The 15,174-nt window shown below is 38.2% G+C and overlaps 1 protein-coding gene across 2 annotated transcripts in view; it reads left to right on the top strand.

Moving 5' to 3' along the window:
- The window catches only part of CCDC186 (coiled-coil domain containing 186), a 43,984-nt gene extending 29,177 nt beyond the window's left edge, over positions 1 to 14,807 (top strand). For both annotated transcript variants that reach the window (XM_081912152.1, XM_081912153.1), the window contains 6 exons: positions 2,782 to 3,037; positions 4,171 to 4,360; positions 4,447 to 4,527; positions 5,957 to 6,167; positions 7,780 to 7,999; positions 8,323 to 14,807. In XM_081912152.1, coding sequence (XP_081768278.1) covers positions 2,782 to 3,037; positions 4,171 to 4,360; positions 4,447 to 4,527; positions 5,957 to 6,167; positions 7,780 to 7,999; positions 8,323 to 8,406 — 1,042 coding nt within the window. In that variant the 3' untranslated portion in view covers positions 8,407 to 14,807. The remainder of the gene's footprint in view (positions 1 to 2,781; positions 3,038 to 4,170; positions 4,361 to 4,446; positions 4,528 to 5,956; positions 6,168 to 7,779; positions 8,000 to 8,322) is intronic.
- The last annotated feature ends 367 nt before the right edge of the window (positions 14,808 to 15,174 follow it).

The following is a 15,174-nucleotide window of genomic DNA, read 5'->3' as shown; positions in this document are numbered from 1 at the left end:
TTAAAATATATATATTATACTTAAAGAGTACTGTTCTTTTAACAAATAATTGATGCTGCCACCCAACTTGTGTACAATCCAAGCAAAGTTTTGTGTGGTATAAACCTTACTGAATGATTTAACCTTGGACATGGCATATAAAATTTTGTTGCTGTTTGACATTTCTAGAGTTAGCACCAACTTCAGTCAAACTTAGTATTTAATACCCTGGAAATGACTGTGTTAGGGTAAGAAAGTTTTTAAAAAGAAGTCGTTTGATTTGATTATTCAAAACTATATGTTTATGTTTAATGTTGTGTTAAATGCATAGGATTTTAAGCATAAGAGAAAACTATTGGACCCTTATCCAGATTCATAGTGACTGAGTGAAAATACAAAAGTCTTCACCTGGTGATGTCTGGACTCTGGCTAGTCCATGTTCTTAAAATGAATAAAATAGTTCAGGGGTTTTTTAAAGTCATTTACTTACTATCAATGGATCTCAAAACTATTTACATCAAAAAAAACATAGTACAGTATATAGGTATACAATAAGCACAAGCTCCACATTTTTTAAAAAGCGTCTAGATATGCAGTAAAGCACAATATTGATGTACGTAACAATCATATCAATATAGAATTTTTAAAAAAACCAAATACCTGCATACATTTTTTAACCCTAAATCTCAAAAATGTGCTAGTCACACAACTGCTCTCATAATCTCTCACTTTCATCAATCATGTCCACATACATCTTAATGAGGAACAGCTTAATGAGGTTTCTTTTTTTAAGTCACATCATTTAATCAATCCCTTACATTCAACAGCCAGTAATAATCCAGTACACCAATTATTAATAATCAAAGTAACAGCCAGCAACCAATGGTAATCAAACTCTCCACATTTCAACTACTTCAATAAACCTAGTTCACCCATACTGAACTAACAGGTACTCCTTCCTGCCTCTCACCTGGGTGAGTGGGCAATTCGAAACCAGGCAGGGGGCTCTCACCTTGGAAGGGGCAGTAAGAAGTATAACATTTTGGATAACTCCAAACAATAAAATCATAACAGATAATGGTGCTCCAACAACCCTACCACATAACTAATCCACATTACAATGCTGGCAACAAATGTTACACTCTTGATAAATAATGAACACAATACTAGTGAAAACGTGACATAACATTGGGGTGGTTGTACCCACACCTTCATGGCAGCCTAAAAGGTATCAGTCCTCTGATAAAACCTTGAAACATCCTTTGTTCGGGTTTTTTGGGGGGACCTTTGGCCCACCCCATGTGGCTGAACTACAACTCTCATCAGCCCCAGCAAGTATGGGCAATGGTGAGGGATGATGGGAGTTGTAGTTCAGCATCATCCAGAGAGCTCAAGGTTTCCCACACCTGCCCTATACATATTATCATTTTTAGTTTACTGTTTTGTTACTGTTACAAAACAAATTTTAACAAGAAATTTTAAAATGATTTATTTTCCGAACCCCCTCCCCCCCCCAAAATCATTGTAGCATGTTGGCTAGAGTAGTGGGGCTTAGGTATGGTAAACCCAGAAACCGAAATAGTGTGCAGGTCATTGTCTTGGTCTAAATCTTTGCAGACTACTTGTGACAATAAAAATGTGATAACTGCAAATCTGATTTAAAATAAATTATCCTATAGTTAATAGTTTAAAACATCCTTCTCCTTGTTACTCCTCACTTGATTACCATATATTTGTAGCTCCAGGCCCATCACATTGACTCCACTTTCTCAAGAACGTCTTTCCATTTTGAGTCTCTCTCTGTTTGGCTTGTTATTAACTGTTTGCAGAGGCGTATTAAAATTTCACCTGTTTTTAAAAATAAAAACGTCCATTTCTCTGCATTTTTCTTCAATAATTAATCTGCATCCCTTCATCCTTTTCATCTCCTTGAAAAGTGCCTTGCTTTCATACCATGCTGTCTTTGACCTGGGTCCCAGTCACGATTTTTTGTCTCCCTTAAAAGATCAGTCAATTAAAATAACAGACTGTGTAATTGCTCCTTGTTTAACATCAGCAAGACTCCATTTAATTACAGTGGATTTACTTCTAGAATTCAGGCTTGGAAATTACAGAACAAACTAACTTATGGGCGACCGGAACAAAAACATCTGTGCACAATCATGTTTCCATATGGTGCGGGTGAACTAGGGCCTTGAGTATATTTTCAGCCTTCTTGGTGTTAAATGTGTTGCATACTGAATATAGGAGAGCATCCTATAAATAGAGAACCACCCACACAGCCCAGGGCACTTGTAAGCAATAATTATCTGAGATGTAGCAATGTTTCAACAACTCTCAGCCTCCCTTAGGATTTGTAGAACTGAGCATTTGCATTTCTTCCAATTAACATGGCAACATTGGCTTTTTCTTCGAAATGTGCAATCACAGTGCCTGCAATTTGCAACTTATGAGTAACATCTTAATGATCAAAGTGAATCCCAAAATGAAACATTCCCTCATTTTGAAGTTAAAAGCTTTAACTATATGCCATTGTGACTGTGAGCTACAGCACTGGTTTCTAGCATTTATTTCACTTTGCAATAATGATTTGCTCAAGTAAACAGTCAATGTCCAAAAATATGTATCTTGTATAGCAGAGCAGGCCTAGGCAACACCAGGACTAATGCAGCTATGAGCACAGTAGCTTTAACTGCAAAGTGTATATGAATGTGCGGACTATCAACTAGGAAACTGTTGATTGCCTGTCTAGTTCGAACTCCTCTTCTCACATCTCAAAATGATGTCCACTCTTGATTTCAGAGATGAACAAGAGATTAACTCCTTGAAGGAAGAAGTGGGCAGTCTCAACTCTCTGCTTACTGACTTCCAGAAGGACATTGATGGCAGCCGGAAAAGAGAATCGGAGCTATTGGTCTTCACTGAAAAGCTGAGTACTAAGAACGCCCAACTGCAGTCGGAAACCAACTCCCTACAAATGCAAGTAGATAAGATCACCTACAGCGAGAGAGAGTCTCAGAATCAGCTGGAACTAGTGAAGCAAGCAAGAGATGAACTGGTAAATCAGAATTTCAATTAATTGGTTAAGGCTTATGCAATTAATGTTTTTAATTAAACCCTAAGCCCTGGAATAAGCCTGGATGTATTCCTGCTGCTTCTGCTGTTGCTCAATAAATGGCATAATTAAAATAGAGATGCTACAGTTGGGCCAAAGCACGATGAAATAATTCCTGCCTACCTGAAGAAAACCTTGAAAATGTCATCAGTCCCTGCCTTTGAGCCAGTCAGCCAATCTGCACAAAGGCAGATGCATTTTACTATATTTATAGTGAATAGGAGAAACCCTGCTTCCGTGTGCCACTGCTGAAGCCAAATTTGGCAGATTTCTTCTTGGGGAGGGGGGTGCTATTTGAATAAACATGGGGCAGTCTGAATAGGGGGAAAAACACAGCCAGATACATGCATAATGCTCATTATAACCGGCTTGACTTAGGTAACGGCTGGGGATGACGGGTAAGAAGCATTGCACCACAAATGGTTTAACAACTGAAGGCTTTGCCTCCCGCTGTAAACCAAAAAGTATGGATCTCACTTTAAGGAAGTGGTAGCTGGTTCTCCAGCCTGGTTACTGGGAGTTCTGAAAGTCTTGTATGTCTTGAGCAGTCCCCTGATGCTTCCTTGAGCTGTGCATCTTGTTGGCCACCTAATGTAGATTGCAAGTTTTCTGGCAGGTTGGCTTCTATGCAACGTCCGAGCCCATTTGAAGCATTAAATAAATGCTTTGCAGTATGTGAAATGAATATATACAAGCTTACGTTTCAGAAATTGGAAACTGAAATCACGTATAGCATAACATGGGCAGCAAAGCTCCAAATTCTCCCTAACTGTGGAAGGAAATAGGGCCTGTGGAAGTATGAATGCTTGTACTTCATAACACATGGGGGCAGCTAATCTGATCTTCCCGTTCCTCACAATGGATTCTTATATTCCATGAGAACCATATTCTTCAAAGCCCCCAGGAACAATATAGTGGATTGGAATATAAACAGTTGGTATATTGGGTCTTTTCTCTCTCTTTTTGCAATGTGTTTTAAAATTGTATGAAATACTCAGTGGACAATGGGGAAAGCAAATGATAACACGTCTTAATTTGTACTGCATAACTATATGTGTTTCGTTTTATAAATTCAGGCAAGTAAATTGCAGAAAGAAGAGGAACTTCACAGAAACAATGTTCAAGCGCTGCAGGCTGAATTAGCGTCTCAACAGAAAGCATTAGCAGACCTCAACACTAAAGCAGATGAACTAAAAGATGAGTTGGTTACTCAGAAGCGAAAGCATGCTGCAAATCTGAAAGACCTCACCAAGCAACTTCAGCAAGGTTAATATTTCTCAGACCTTGGTTTGTATGGCTTTTCCCCACAAATATTAGCACTGCATCAAATAATTTATGGTTTGTTCCCTTAGCACGAAGAAAATTAGATCAGCTTGAAAACGGCAACTATGATAAAGATGTCAGCAGTATGGGGAGTCGTTCTAGCTCATCAGGTAGGTTGTTTGTTTAGTCTCATCAATTATTTCTTTTAAAAAACCTCTAACAAAATCATGCCAATAAAACATATTGTAGTTCTCAAAGTATATTTTCACCAGCATGATTTCCCCCAACCACGCCAGTTACTAACAGTTATCACACACACCCCGATTATAATATACCTGAACCCACATCTGTTGAGATTTCTTATCCAACCAGTTCTATATTATTTATAGTAAATAGTAATTCACCGCAACTTTTTTCTTTAGTAAAAAAAAAAGCATGTTGACTTATACAAGGAATGGATTACAATAACTGCAATGCTTAATAAATTACAGTAGTTGATGACAGTCATACTTTATTACAGAAATAATTTATCTAGAACAGGTCTTGTGTATTCAACTTTATCAGGCAACTGGAAAAAGAAAACTCATTGGGCAACTTTAACTGCTCAAGTGTCTGCTCTAATGTTCCAACCATTAATTTGCTCTGAGAGTTCTGAATCTTGAATACAATTGCAGTTGTGTGAGGCTACCATGAAATAATGGAATAGTTCTTGGAGAGTTTAACCCTAGCATTTATAGCTTGCTGATTTTTTATATCTTCCTGACTATGTGTTTGATGGCAAATACAAATCAGTTACCTTTTTAGTATTGCTTCCTTGGAAGCTGGCAGTGCACAAATGAAAAATCAATTCATGTTTTACAACAGTGAGTCTGCTGCTTTAAAATTCATTGCTTCTCTAGTACTTTGAACATGGAGTGGAATTATCTGTCTGTGTAGAGGCCTGCCATCATCTTACAAGGTCTGTAAGTGGCGTCAAAGGCTCTGCACAAATCTAAATGTTCAAGTTTTGTTTTGTTTTTTCAACCTCCATCATATTTCCATTTTAGTAGTCAAAAAGGTGAGGCACTCTTGAATTTGACCAGATTCTAAACTGGAACAACACTTTACATGGTAAAGCTTTGGCACAATTCTGAACATGTTTGTTTAACAATCAGGGTGGTAGTCACTTGTAATAGGACCTTACTTTACAGTGGATCCACAACTGTGGATCTCAAAAGCTTCGGCAATTGGGTAGCCTCCTTTAAGGGTCCTTGGCAGAACCCATCCCCCTGTGATTTTTAATAGTTATTATAAATTTGGGTTGCTTTGCTGAGGTCTGCCTGAGTTCTACAGTTTGTCTGTACTAGTCTTGATTATTTTATTAGATTTATATACCACCTCTCATCAAAAGATCTCAAGGCACTTCACAACCTCAGGGCAGTTTAGGTTTTAGTACTATTATGAAATGGCTATTTTTGATTTTAATACTGCATTTTATATGTTAGCCATTTTTGTGGAATATTATGTCAAAATGCAGATTAAAATCTTTTATAATCCATAACCTTTCTTTATTTGACTGAGAGCCATGCATTGCAATTAAGATGTCATTGGTTTTGACAGGATCGCTTAATGCTCGAAGCAGTAATGAAGATCGTTCCCCAGAAAACAGTGGCTCTTCAGTAGCTGTGGATCATTTCCCTGAAGTGGACAAGACCATCTTGATTGAGAGAATAGTAAGGTTACAGAAAGCCCATGCTCGGAAAAATGAGAAGATGGAGTTCATGGAGGATCATATCAAACAGCTGGTTGAAGAAATCAGGAAAAAAACCAAGTATGTACAACATCTGGTCCATTTGGTAATCAGTTTGAAAAAATACAATGCAAGATGCTGTGTTTAAAGTTAACACTGGTACTCTGTATGGTAGCTGGATAACTTCATCAGGAATAGAAATGGTGCCAGACACCTCAATTTAGCCCCAATGTATTTCCATGTTTTTCAGGGTGAGGGTGGAGGGCATGCTTCTGCAATGAAAGTTTCTTCCATTTCTCATATATAGGCACTAATTTGGTAAACGAAATATCTTAATAGTAAACAGAACTTACCATAGAATTAAACTAAAATAGCAATGTTAATTAAACTGTACTGATTCAAAGCTAATTATGTGTGTTGACGTATGTAAAGTAGTCTATGCTGTTTTTAAAAAAAATCTGATTTGAACGTGAATTCTGAAAGTGCTTCCATAGCAATTTGCTGTTCTCTTTAATTACTACCTTTCATGCAAAATGAATCTTAGCAAATTACCGACTGGGAAGCATTAAGCCGAAAGTTTCCTTCACAATTCTTATGCTGGCAGATGTTAGACACTAAGCTCTTCACCTTTGTGAAAGAAAAAAGCACACAGCACAGTTAATTTACACGAGCTGTTTCAGTTTGAAGCTGCTAAGTAGTTGTGTAGCACACATCGCTGCAGCAAAGTGTACTGTACACCTACTTTCAGAATACAGTACATGATTGCTAAAGACACAAGCTGGAATCTATTTGCACTTGGTGACACTTGGTGTCAGGAAGTCAAATAATTTTTGTGAGTTCCTCACTTTCTTTTTCACATTGAAAACAATACAGTGGTACCTCGGGTTACATACGCTTCAGGTTACAGACTCCGCTAAGCCAGAAATAGTGCTTCAAGTTAAGAACTTTGCTTCAGGATAAGAACAGAAATCGTGCTCCGGTGTGCGGCAGCAGCAGGAGGCCCCATTAGCTAAAGTGGTGCTTCAGGTTAAGAACAGTTTCACGTTAAGAACGGACCTTCGGAACGAATTAAGTACTTAACCCGAGGCAACACTGTATAGCCAACTCTCATCAGTTGGAGACTCCTTCAGCTAAACTCCCTAAGAAATGTACATATGATTGCTCTTAGAGTTAACAATGAGGACAAAATTTGGGAACACTAGTTAAGAGTTTGGCTCTGCAGGCCACTGCTTGATGTGTGACCAAGTTTGTTTCCTTTTAATGGTGATGGTGATTCTGGGGACTATATGCCCATCTGGAAACTGCTAGGGCATGATGCCACCTCTAAAAGCAGTTTTGTCAATTTAAATATATTGAGGTTTTTGCTGGTGCCAAGACTAGCCGTGGGGAATTATGAGCTGCTATTGTGTCTTGGAAAAAGACCACAGCAAGTTTGGCTAGGAAAGTTGCCTTTATGTTGAAATATATAAGACAGCATACTTTGAAGTATTTTTGCTCTAACTAGAAACTATTCTTAATAAGGTAGTGTTCCCAATGTAACATTTTTATAGAGCAATAATAGCATGTCTCCCACTGAGGACACTCTGTGTGTAGGGACAATGCTGAGTTAGATGGACTAATTTTCTGACAGTACAAATTAGCTGCCTGTGTTCTTTCATGTTGTCACTATCTTACACTGTTTTGCTTTCTACAGAATAATCCAGAGCTACATTTTGAGGGAAGAAGCTGGCACATTGTCATCTGAGGCCTCTGATTTCAATAAAGTGCATTTAAGTAGGCGTGGTGGAATTATGGCCTCTCTCTACACATCTCACCCAGCAGACAGCGGGCTCACTTTGGAACTCTCTCTGGAGATCAACAGGAAGCTCCAAGCAGTCCTGGAGGACACTTTACTGAAGAATATTACCCTGAAGGTAATTTGAAATAGAAAATTAGAATACATCATGCTTTTCATCACACCTTGGTTGTTGTTTTTTAAGTGATGGTATATGACTGCAAGCTATTATAGAAAAAAGCCTTTTAGACATGCTCTGAACAACGTTAAAATATCTAGGCAGACTGTCATGTGTACCCTGAAGTGAAATAATTTTGAGTAAATCTATCCTTTCTTACTAATGTGTGCAGGTTTCAAATTGCAGTGGACTTGAATTCATTCAACCTTGAAGACAAGGCACTGTTTTTTTGTTTAATTGGGTATCATAGAGTCTGCTAATATCCCCCTCTATTTTCTTCAAAGGAAAATCTGCAAACACTAGGAACAGAAATAGAACGGCTAATTAAGCAGCAGCATGAACTGGAACAGAGACTGAAGCAAACATAGCTGAGAGCAAGACCAAGGAGGCAGAAAAGACAGGTGCTCCATACCCTGTTGGTATATAACCTGGATATCCGCCAGTGTCTTCTGTCAATCCCATGAAGCTTTAATAAAGCGAACTGGAGTATGTTTATGAGCGAGGTTTACAAGGCCCAAGGCCCAGCACTTGCTTTACCTGAAGTGATGGAAAACTCTTGGTGAACTTTTCTGAACGCTATGTGCATCCATATTGCTTTCCACTGAAACAAGATATCAACATACACCATTTTATGCACTTATATTTAGAGAGAGAGCAAAAAAATAATAATTCTGCTTTGTGCAACTACAGTACCCTGTTAATGAAGAAGCTTGGTGGGAGGAAAGACTCCTGGGTTTTGCAGTTCTTGGGGGTGGGTAGTGATGGAGAGGGTTGTCCATTGGACATATTAAACTTATTGCCCTCTAGAGGATATGTTTGGGGAAAACCAAACACTCACACACATGCACTTCCTCTCTTGGATTTATTTAAAATGCTTGATTTTATTTATAACATGCATTGGAAAAGACTTTCATAGTAGACTGTTCTCTAAGGACATGGCACTGCATATTTTATCAATTGGAGACGAGAGAATTTTTTTAAAATCCCTGCTGACTTCTTGGATATGAATTGGATTATTATTATTTTTTAATTAAAGAGAATAATTAAAAGAGAAACTTCTGCAGCTAATTGATGTGAGCTGTTGAAACCAGGATTTCACCTACAGAGATTGCTAATAAAATACAGAGCTATTTATTATTTGAACCCTTGCAAGGCTTTGTAAATTTAAATGGAAATAGCAGTTGCATCTGTGTGCGGTGGCATAAACATATACTCTTGCTACTTTATTGCCTGTCTCATATCTGCCCATGTACTGGCACGGCCATACTTCTACCTGGGTGGAAGAAGAGGTATTTACTAGGGAACTTAAGTTGTCTATACACTACAAAACTATGGTAGTCTGCTACTAGAAATGACTACATACAAGCTTTCTTAAGAATGGTGAGTGACAGCTTGTGACCCTCCATGTCTTGTTGGACTCTTAACTTCCATCAATTCTAGTCAGCGTGGTCGGGGGCAATGGGATCTGCCCTGCAATCTGGAGGGCCACAATCCTGGCACAGAACAAACAGAAAAAGCTACCCACTATTGGCTGCTGAAATGATAGGCACCACCAGGAGACAATAATGAACAGCTGCATCTCTGCCAAAAATATGTATGTGAGCTATGCGATTCCTAAAATACAAATTGCAAAGCATTGGAAATAACTGAGCACTTGAGTAGTCTTGCTGGTGGATAGCATGTACTTGGTAAAAGCTTAAGAGCAACAAGTAAAATTAAGTTATCGAGGCTGTTTTGGGAAGAGAAGAAGCTGGTGGGAACTTCAGGCTTTTCTCTTGCTTTGACGAGCGCTAGCATGCATTTCCAGGGAGCAGAGCAATAAAAGGGAGGCTCTGGTTTCTTATGCTTTAAACCTTGAAGTGATAATATGTGGTTTTTCATGTTCCTTTTTGAGAAGAGGGCAGTGCATGTTCAGGCTTGAGCTTGTCCTGATAGGAGGAAGATGAAGCAGATGCTTGCCTTCCCCTTTCAGGAAGTCATTGGCGTACGGTAAATGCATTATTCCAACTAGATCATTGCTTTGTTTTGCCTTATTAAAATATAGCAGCTTTCCAAAGCTACACTGCATCAAAAATCTTGATGCCCATGTGACTAAGGGTAATGAAAAGAAATTGACATATGCCATTCAAATTTAACTTTCTTCCTTCAGTCCCCCCCTTCCCCACCCCAAGGATGGAGCCTTGAGAGGAAGGCAGCCTCTATTTCAAGTTGCAATGTTTCTTTTCATTTGTTCGTTTGAAATACAAAACTCAACTTGAACTTCTTACATAGGCTCCATTCCTCTTCTCACGTGTGTGGATTGAGTCTCACTTTGAGAGAACTGCTCTTTAAAAACAAAAAGGAACCCTAAACAAATGTATTTGTACAAATATGTATATAACTGCTATAGTTTGTATTTTTTTAAAAGCCATGCATTTCATACTTATGTACAGTAGCAACATCACATTAGCAAAACATGTTTGCCTTCCAAATGGAACCTTTATGGTGCTGAGGAGAAAGAACTGTCCTCAGTCTTGTACATACAAAATTAGACACTTTCCCCTGTTTAGTGTTACTTCATTGTGTATAAATTAGAACTGGAGTAACTGAAACTGTACAAGTCTGCACTTTTTCCTTCAAGGGGGTCATTGTTAGTCACCAATTACTTGTTTTTAAGGATCAGGAATTAAGGAGTGTTTGCACACAAAACCAACCAACCAACCCAGAATTTCTTGAGGTTTTTAATGGCAGAAGTGTATTTATTTTCAGAATAGTGCATCACAGCGCACCACAAATTTAGCCTATCTACTATATATGCTTGAAAAGTTGTATATTTGCAATTGCACTGAGTCTTGTTTAAAATACATCCAGCCCTGAGTGAACCTCCGTTTCTCCTTTCATGAGGAACACAGATGTTTTGGGAGGGAAGAACTTCCTTTTCACCTGTGTGAATTGGTCCAGGACAGAGTTTGACTTAGACTATTAAGATGAAAAAAGAGCTCAGAGAAGGGTGATGTGGTGGAAGCCATTATTTTGATAAGCCTTTTAATAGGCCTGATTGCTTATTCTTTTCTGAATGGAGGATATCAGTAAACTCGAGTGTGTGTTATATGCCCGAACAGCAACTCCCAGCTTGTGGTAAACCAATTGTGTGATGGTAGACGGCACAAGCAGAACTGGATATTTGGTGCTGTATCTAGTGTGAGCTATATTCAGAGTAGACCCATTGAAATTAATGGATGACTTAGCACCATTAATTGCAGTGGGACTACACTGAGTAAAACATAGATGGCTACAACACTTAAGAGGTTTGCCACAAAACCATCTGTTTTCATTGGCATGCAAAATGAAAAACGGCATATTCTGCACAGAGCACTCGCTCAATACAAAAAGCCAACAAACAGGATAGTAACTGCTGCGTGAACAACTTCTGTACTTTGTACAACCGGGAGACTGCACATCTCAAATTGTTAGAGTATGTCTCAAGGTATTTTCTGAAGGAAGTGTTCAGACAGACTATCAATTTGAATCAGCCCTTTGCATTTTAAGATCACTTTGAAGGTGGAATTATTGGAGAGCAATTTAATTTGATTGTATCTTTGCCATTCTTTCATAGATGCAATTTGCAAATGCTGTGAGGGCAACTTGACAAGATGAGGGGAGATCTGTAATTGACAAAGTAGCCAGGGAAGACTCAGATGAGAAATAGCAGTGCTGTGGGAGCAAAGGGTTAGCATGAGAGGGAAATAATAATAATAATAATAATAATAATAATAATAATAGTAGTAGTAGTAGTAGTAGTAGTAGTAGTAGTAAATGTTATACTGCCCTTCATTCAAATATCTCATAGCAGTTCACAACATAAAAACACAAAAGACATAACAACAACAAAAAACACACCTCCCACAAGCACATTCTTTAAAAAATAAGATTTTATCTTCCTGGGTTGCAGTCCCCACCCCTAGAACAGTTAACCACTGCTTCCTCCTGATCCAAATCTTTGTCACAGACAGTTGAATTTGCCATTTTATATGGGCAATCCAATCATTATTAACCATGCCCAGAGCATCTTCCTGGCCAGCATTGTACTTTGTGTTTGCACTGTATTGTGGAGTATGCACGGCTCTATCAATATTGAGTTTACTTTACCACTACCATAGTTTTCTGCCTACCTACTTTTCTGCGCAGTAGAAGTAGCAAATGTGTGTGCTTAGACCACCCAGAGGAAGCAGGCATACTTAATGCTATTCTTTTACCGTCAGAGGTATTTAGGTCAGCATATTAGGCCACCTTCTTTTTGAATATTCAGAATGCTTAATTAGAGACCTCTTCAGGGCTACCTGCAGCAAACTGTCCAAATGATAAAAATGGTGATTCAGCCATTTATAGAAGGGGTTAGTAATAAAAAAACAACAACCAGAGTTTTGTAGTGCCTTAAAGGCTAACAAATTTGTTATGGCATAGAAGCTTTCATGGGCCTCAGTCTACTTCATATGCATGAAATATTATCAAGCAGTATCTGGAGAAAACTTGCTCTAGGAATGGCACATGTTTTGCAGCATTGTATGTCCCCAGTACGCAACATGACATCACGTCTTAATTGGTCTTTAATTCCTGATCATTTAAACGAATTAAATAAGGGAGTTTTCGTCAGACAATGGTAATACAAGGATTAGTGCATGCTATGAACAGGGAAAATATATATAGGAAATTGTTTCAATATGAAAATAAAGAAATTAGAAAAAATAAAGTGATGTTACCACTATCTAATGCATTTCTGATGTTCCAAATAAACTGCCCATTACTTTTCTTCCTTTTCAAAGTCCATTTAAGAATGAAAGTATATTTAAGAGTAACCTGGTCCTTTGGCTGCAAACCTTTTCTGGGATTAACTTTTCTGGGATTAACCTCCTCTTGAACCCCATGGAGCTTTATAGACAGAGCCCCCCTTCTGCACCATGCCTTTAAAGCATCACCATCATGCCACTTTCAACCATCATGATTTACCCCCTTAAGACTCATGGAAACACTAGTTTTTTTAAGGGTGCTCAAAAGTTGTAAAGAAATCCCTGTTCTCACAGAGCTCATTCTCAGAGTAGTTTAACAATGAGTCCCTCTTCCAGGGAGCTCCGGCAGTTGTAATCCTGGGAGAAAAATAGGAGACTTATAACAACTCTCAGCACCCTTAACAAACTGCAGGTCACATAATTATTTGGGGGAAGCCATGACTGTTAAGTGGCATGATACATGAAGAGCGCAGATGGGCCATAACCAGGACTGAGCTGCTAAGTCTGTTGTCCAATCTTTCTAGCCTCATAGAAGCCTCTGAAAAAGCAGAGTCTGAAATGACCATGGCACAATTCACAGAAAGTGTTAGCAATAAAAGAACGAGCTCTCTTCATTTGGAGACAAAGATATCAGCAGCATTCTTGAAAGGACAAAGCTGTTCCTTCCATCAGAATTTAAGATTCCATCTTCTGTTAACAGAATGACTTGGGTTTCGTATCTTATTCCTCTCTTTCTAGGCTTTTAAATTCAAGTGCTTCGTGGTTTTCAGACACAGGTCAGCTTGGCAGCCAGTCCCGATATCTGTTCTAAATGAGGAGGTTACTCACAGATTTGGGTTCAAAATCTTGGTATGCCCCAGCAAGTTTTTAATTCCATTTCCTGAAGAGCAACAACCTTTACCCAGTGTCAAAATCACACTGTTGGTTGTTAACAAGTTGACATCTATCTGTGAGGCAACCTACATTATTCTTTGTTTAGAAAATGACAGTAATTCCTCTTGGCGGCTGTCTGCATGTACATGAAAGTGGTAAATCACAGATATTTTTGTAACAGAAAATATGCATACTTAGAGGTAGGGTTACTGTCATCTGAGGACATCTGTCATGCAAGAGGGAATGCTGACAGACCTAGAACACTGACTTGTATATGCATGTAGACAACGTTCATGGAATTTTAAAAGAGTGCGCAAATTAGATGGTGTACCCAAGTATGTACATCACTTGACTGCATTGAAAGAGTGTCGTATTTCAGGTGATGTTGGGTGATGGTTCTAACTTGGAATTAGCATTTGTGGCAGCTCAGTCATACATGCAAGCAATCACTTGATGTTCCCACTGAGGTTAGTAGCTCCCCTCCAGTTACTATTGACTGCCATCCTTAGCGAAAAATAAAATAAAAAATACTCTGCTCTTATTGATGATTAATTTGTTTGCAACTCATTTCCTTCAAGTTAATCATTTGCAAATAGTACTAAGGCTTAGTAATGAGGACCAAAACCACCTGTTTTCTAAGACAGCAGACGTGTTCTACTTTAAAAGTGCATCTTGTTCCTGAAGAATAGAGGGGTGGGAGTGTTCTTTCTGTTCATAATATAATTTTAGAGTAAACAAGCCCCTATGAATGTTACTTTATTCATAATAGTTTTAAAGCAAGGTAGTTTAATATTTTGAAACAACAGTAGGTGGTGCTAGAAAACACTTCATATCGTCTAGGAAAAACAAATTGAAGGGAAAACGATGCCATATCTGTGGATCTCTCAGTTCATTACAGGTTTTGAACATATTTTTCCAGAAATGATTATATTATTTATCTACTTTGAGTGCTGATAATTTCATTATGTCCAATCTTCCATTTGTATGTATGTGTATTATGACAAAAATATAGAAAACAATGGCTTGACTAAATCATATTCTGTAGATATTTCTGTATAAATGATGCCCCCCATATGTGGATATACATTATGTATATATTGGACTTTGAAATAATAAATGCCACAAACAAATGTGCGGCTGCTTCTGTTTAGTATTTCTGACAGCAACATGTCTGGGAAAATTAATTTTGACCCTCTGTACATAACCTATAATTTATGGATTTTTAAGGCCTAATGTGGCATACAACCATTAAAACAGTTTACAAAGCTGTTTTAATCACAGGAAGGTGGGTCCTATAAATATGCATTTCAGGTCAGTGTTAGAAACAGATATGAAAGCTAAGAGCTAAATGACACCTTAAACCTAGGTTATGGGTGCAACAACGAAATGTCTAGGCGTGCTTTTTAAATAAGAATGCAAAGCTGAAAATGAAGTAGTATTAAAATATTTCTGAAGTATTATATACATTTTTCACATGGTCTAGTCCTTCCCCTGCCC

This window comes from Podarcis melisellensis (assembly GCF_964234715.1).
Source record: "Podarcis melisellensis genome assembly, chromosome: 5".
NCBI lineage: Eukaryota > Metazoa > Chordata > Lepidosauria > Squamata > Lacertidae > Podarcis > Podarcis melisellensis.
The sequence above is the reverse complement of the archived record's forward strand: the minus strand, read 5'-3'. Positions and strand labels throughout refer to the sequence as shown.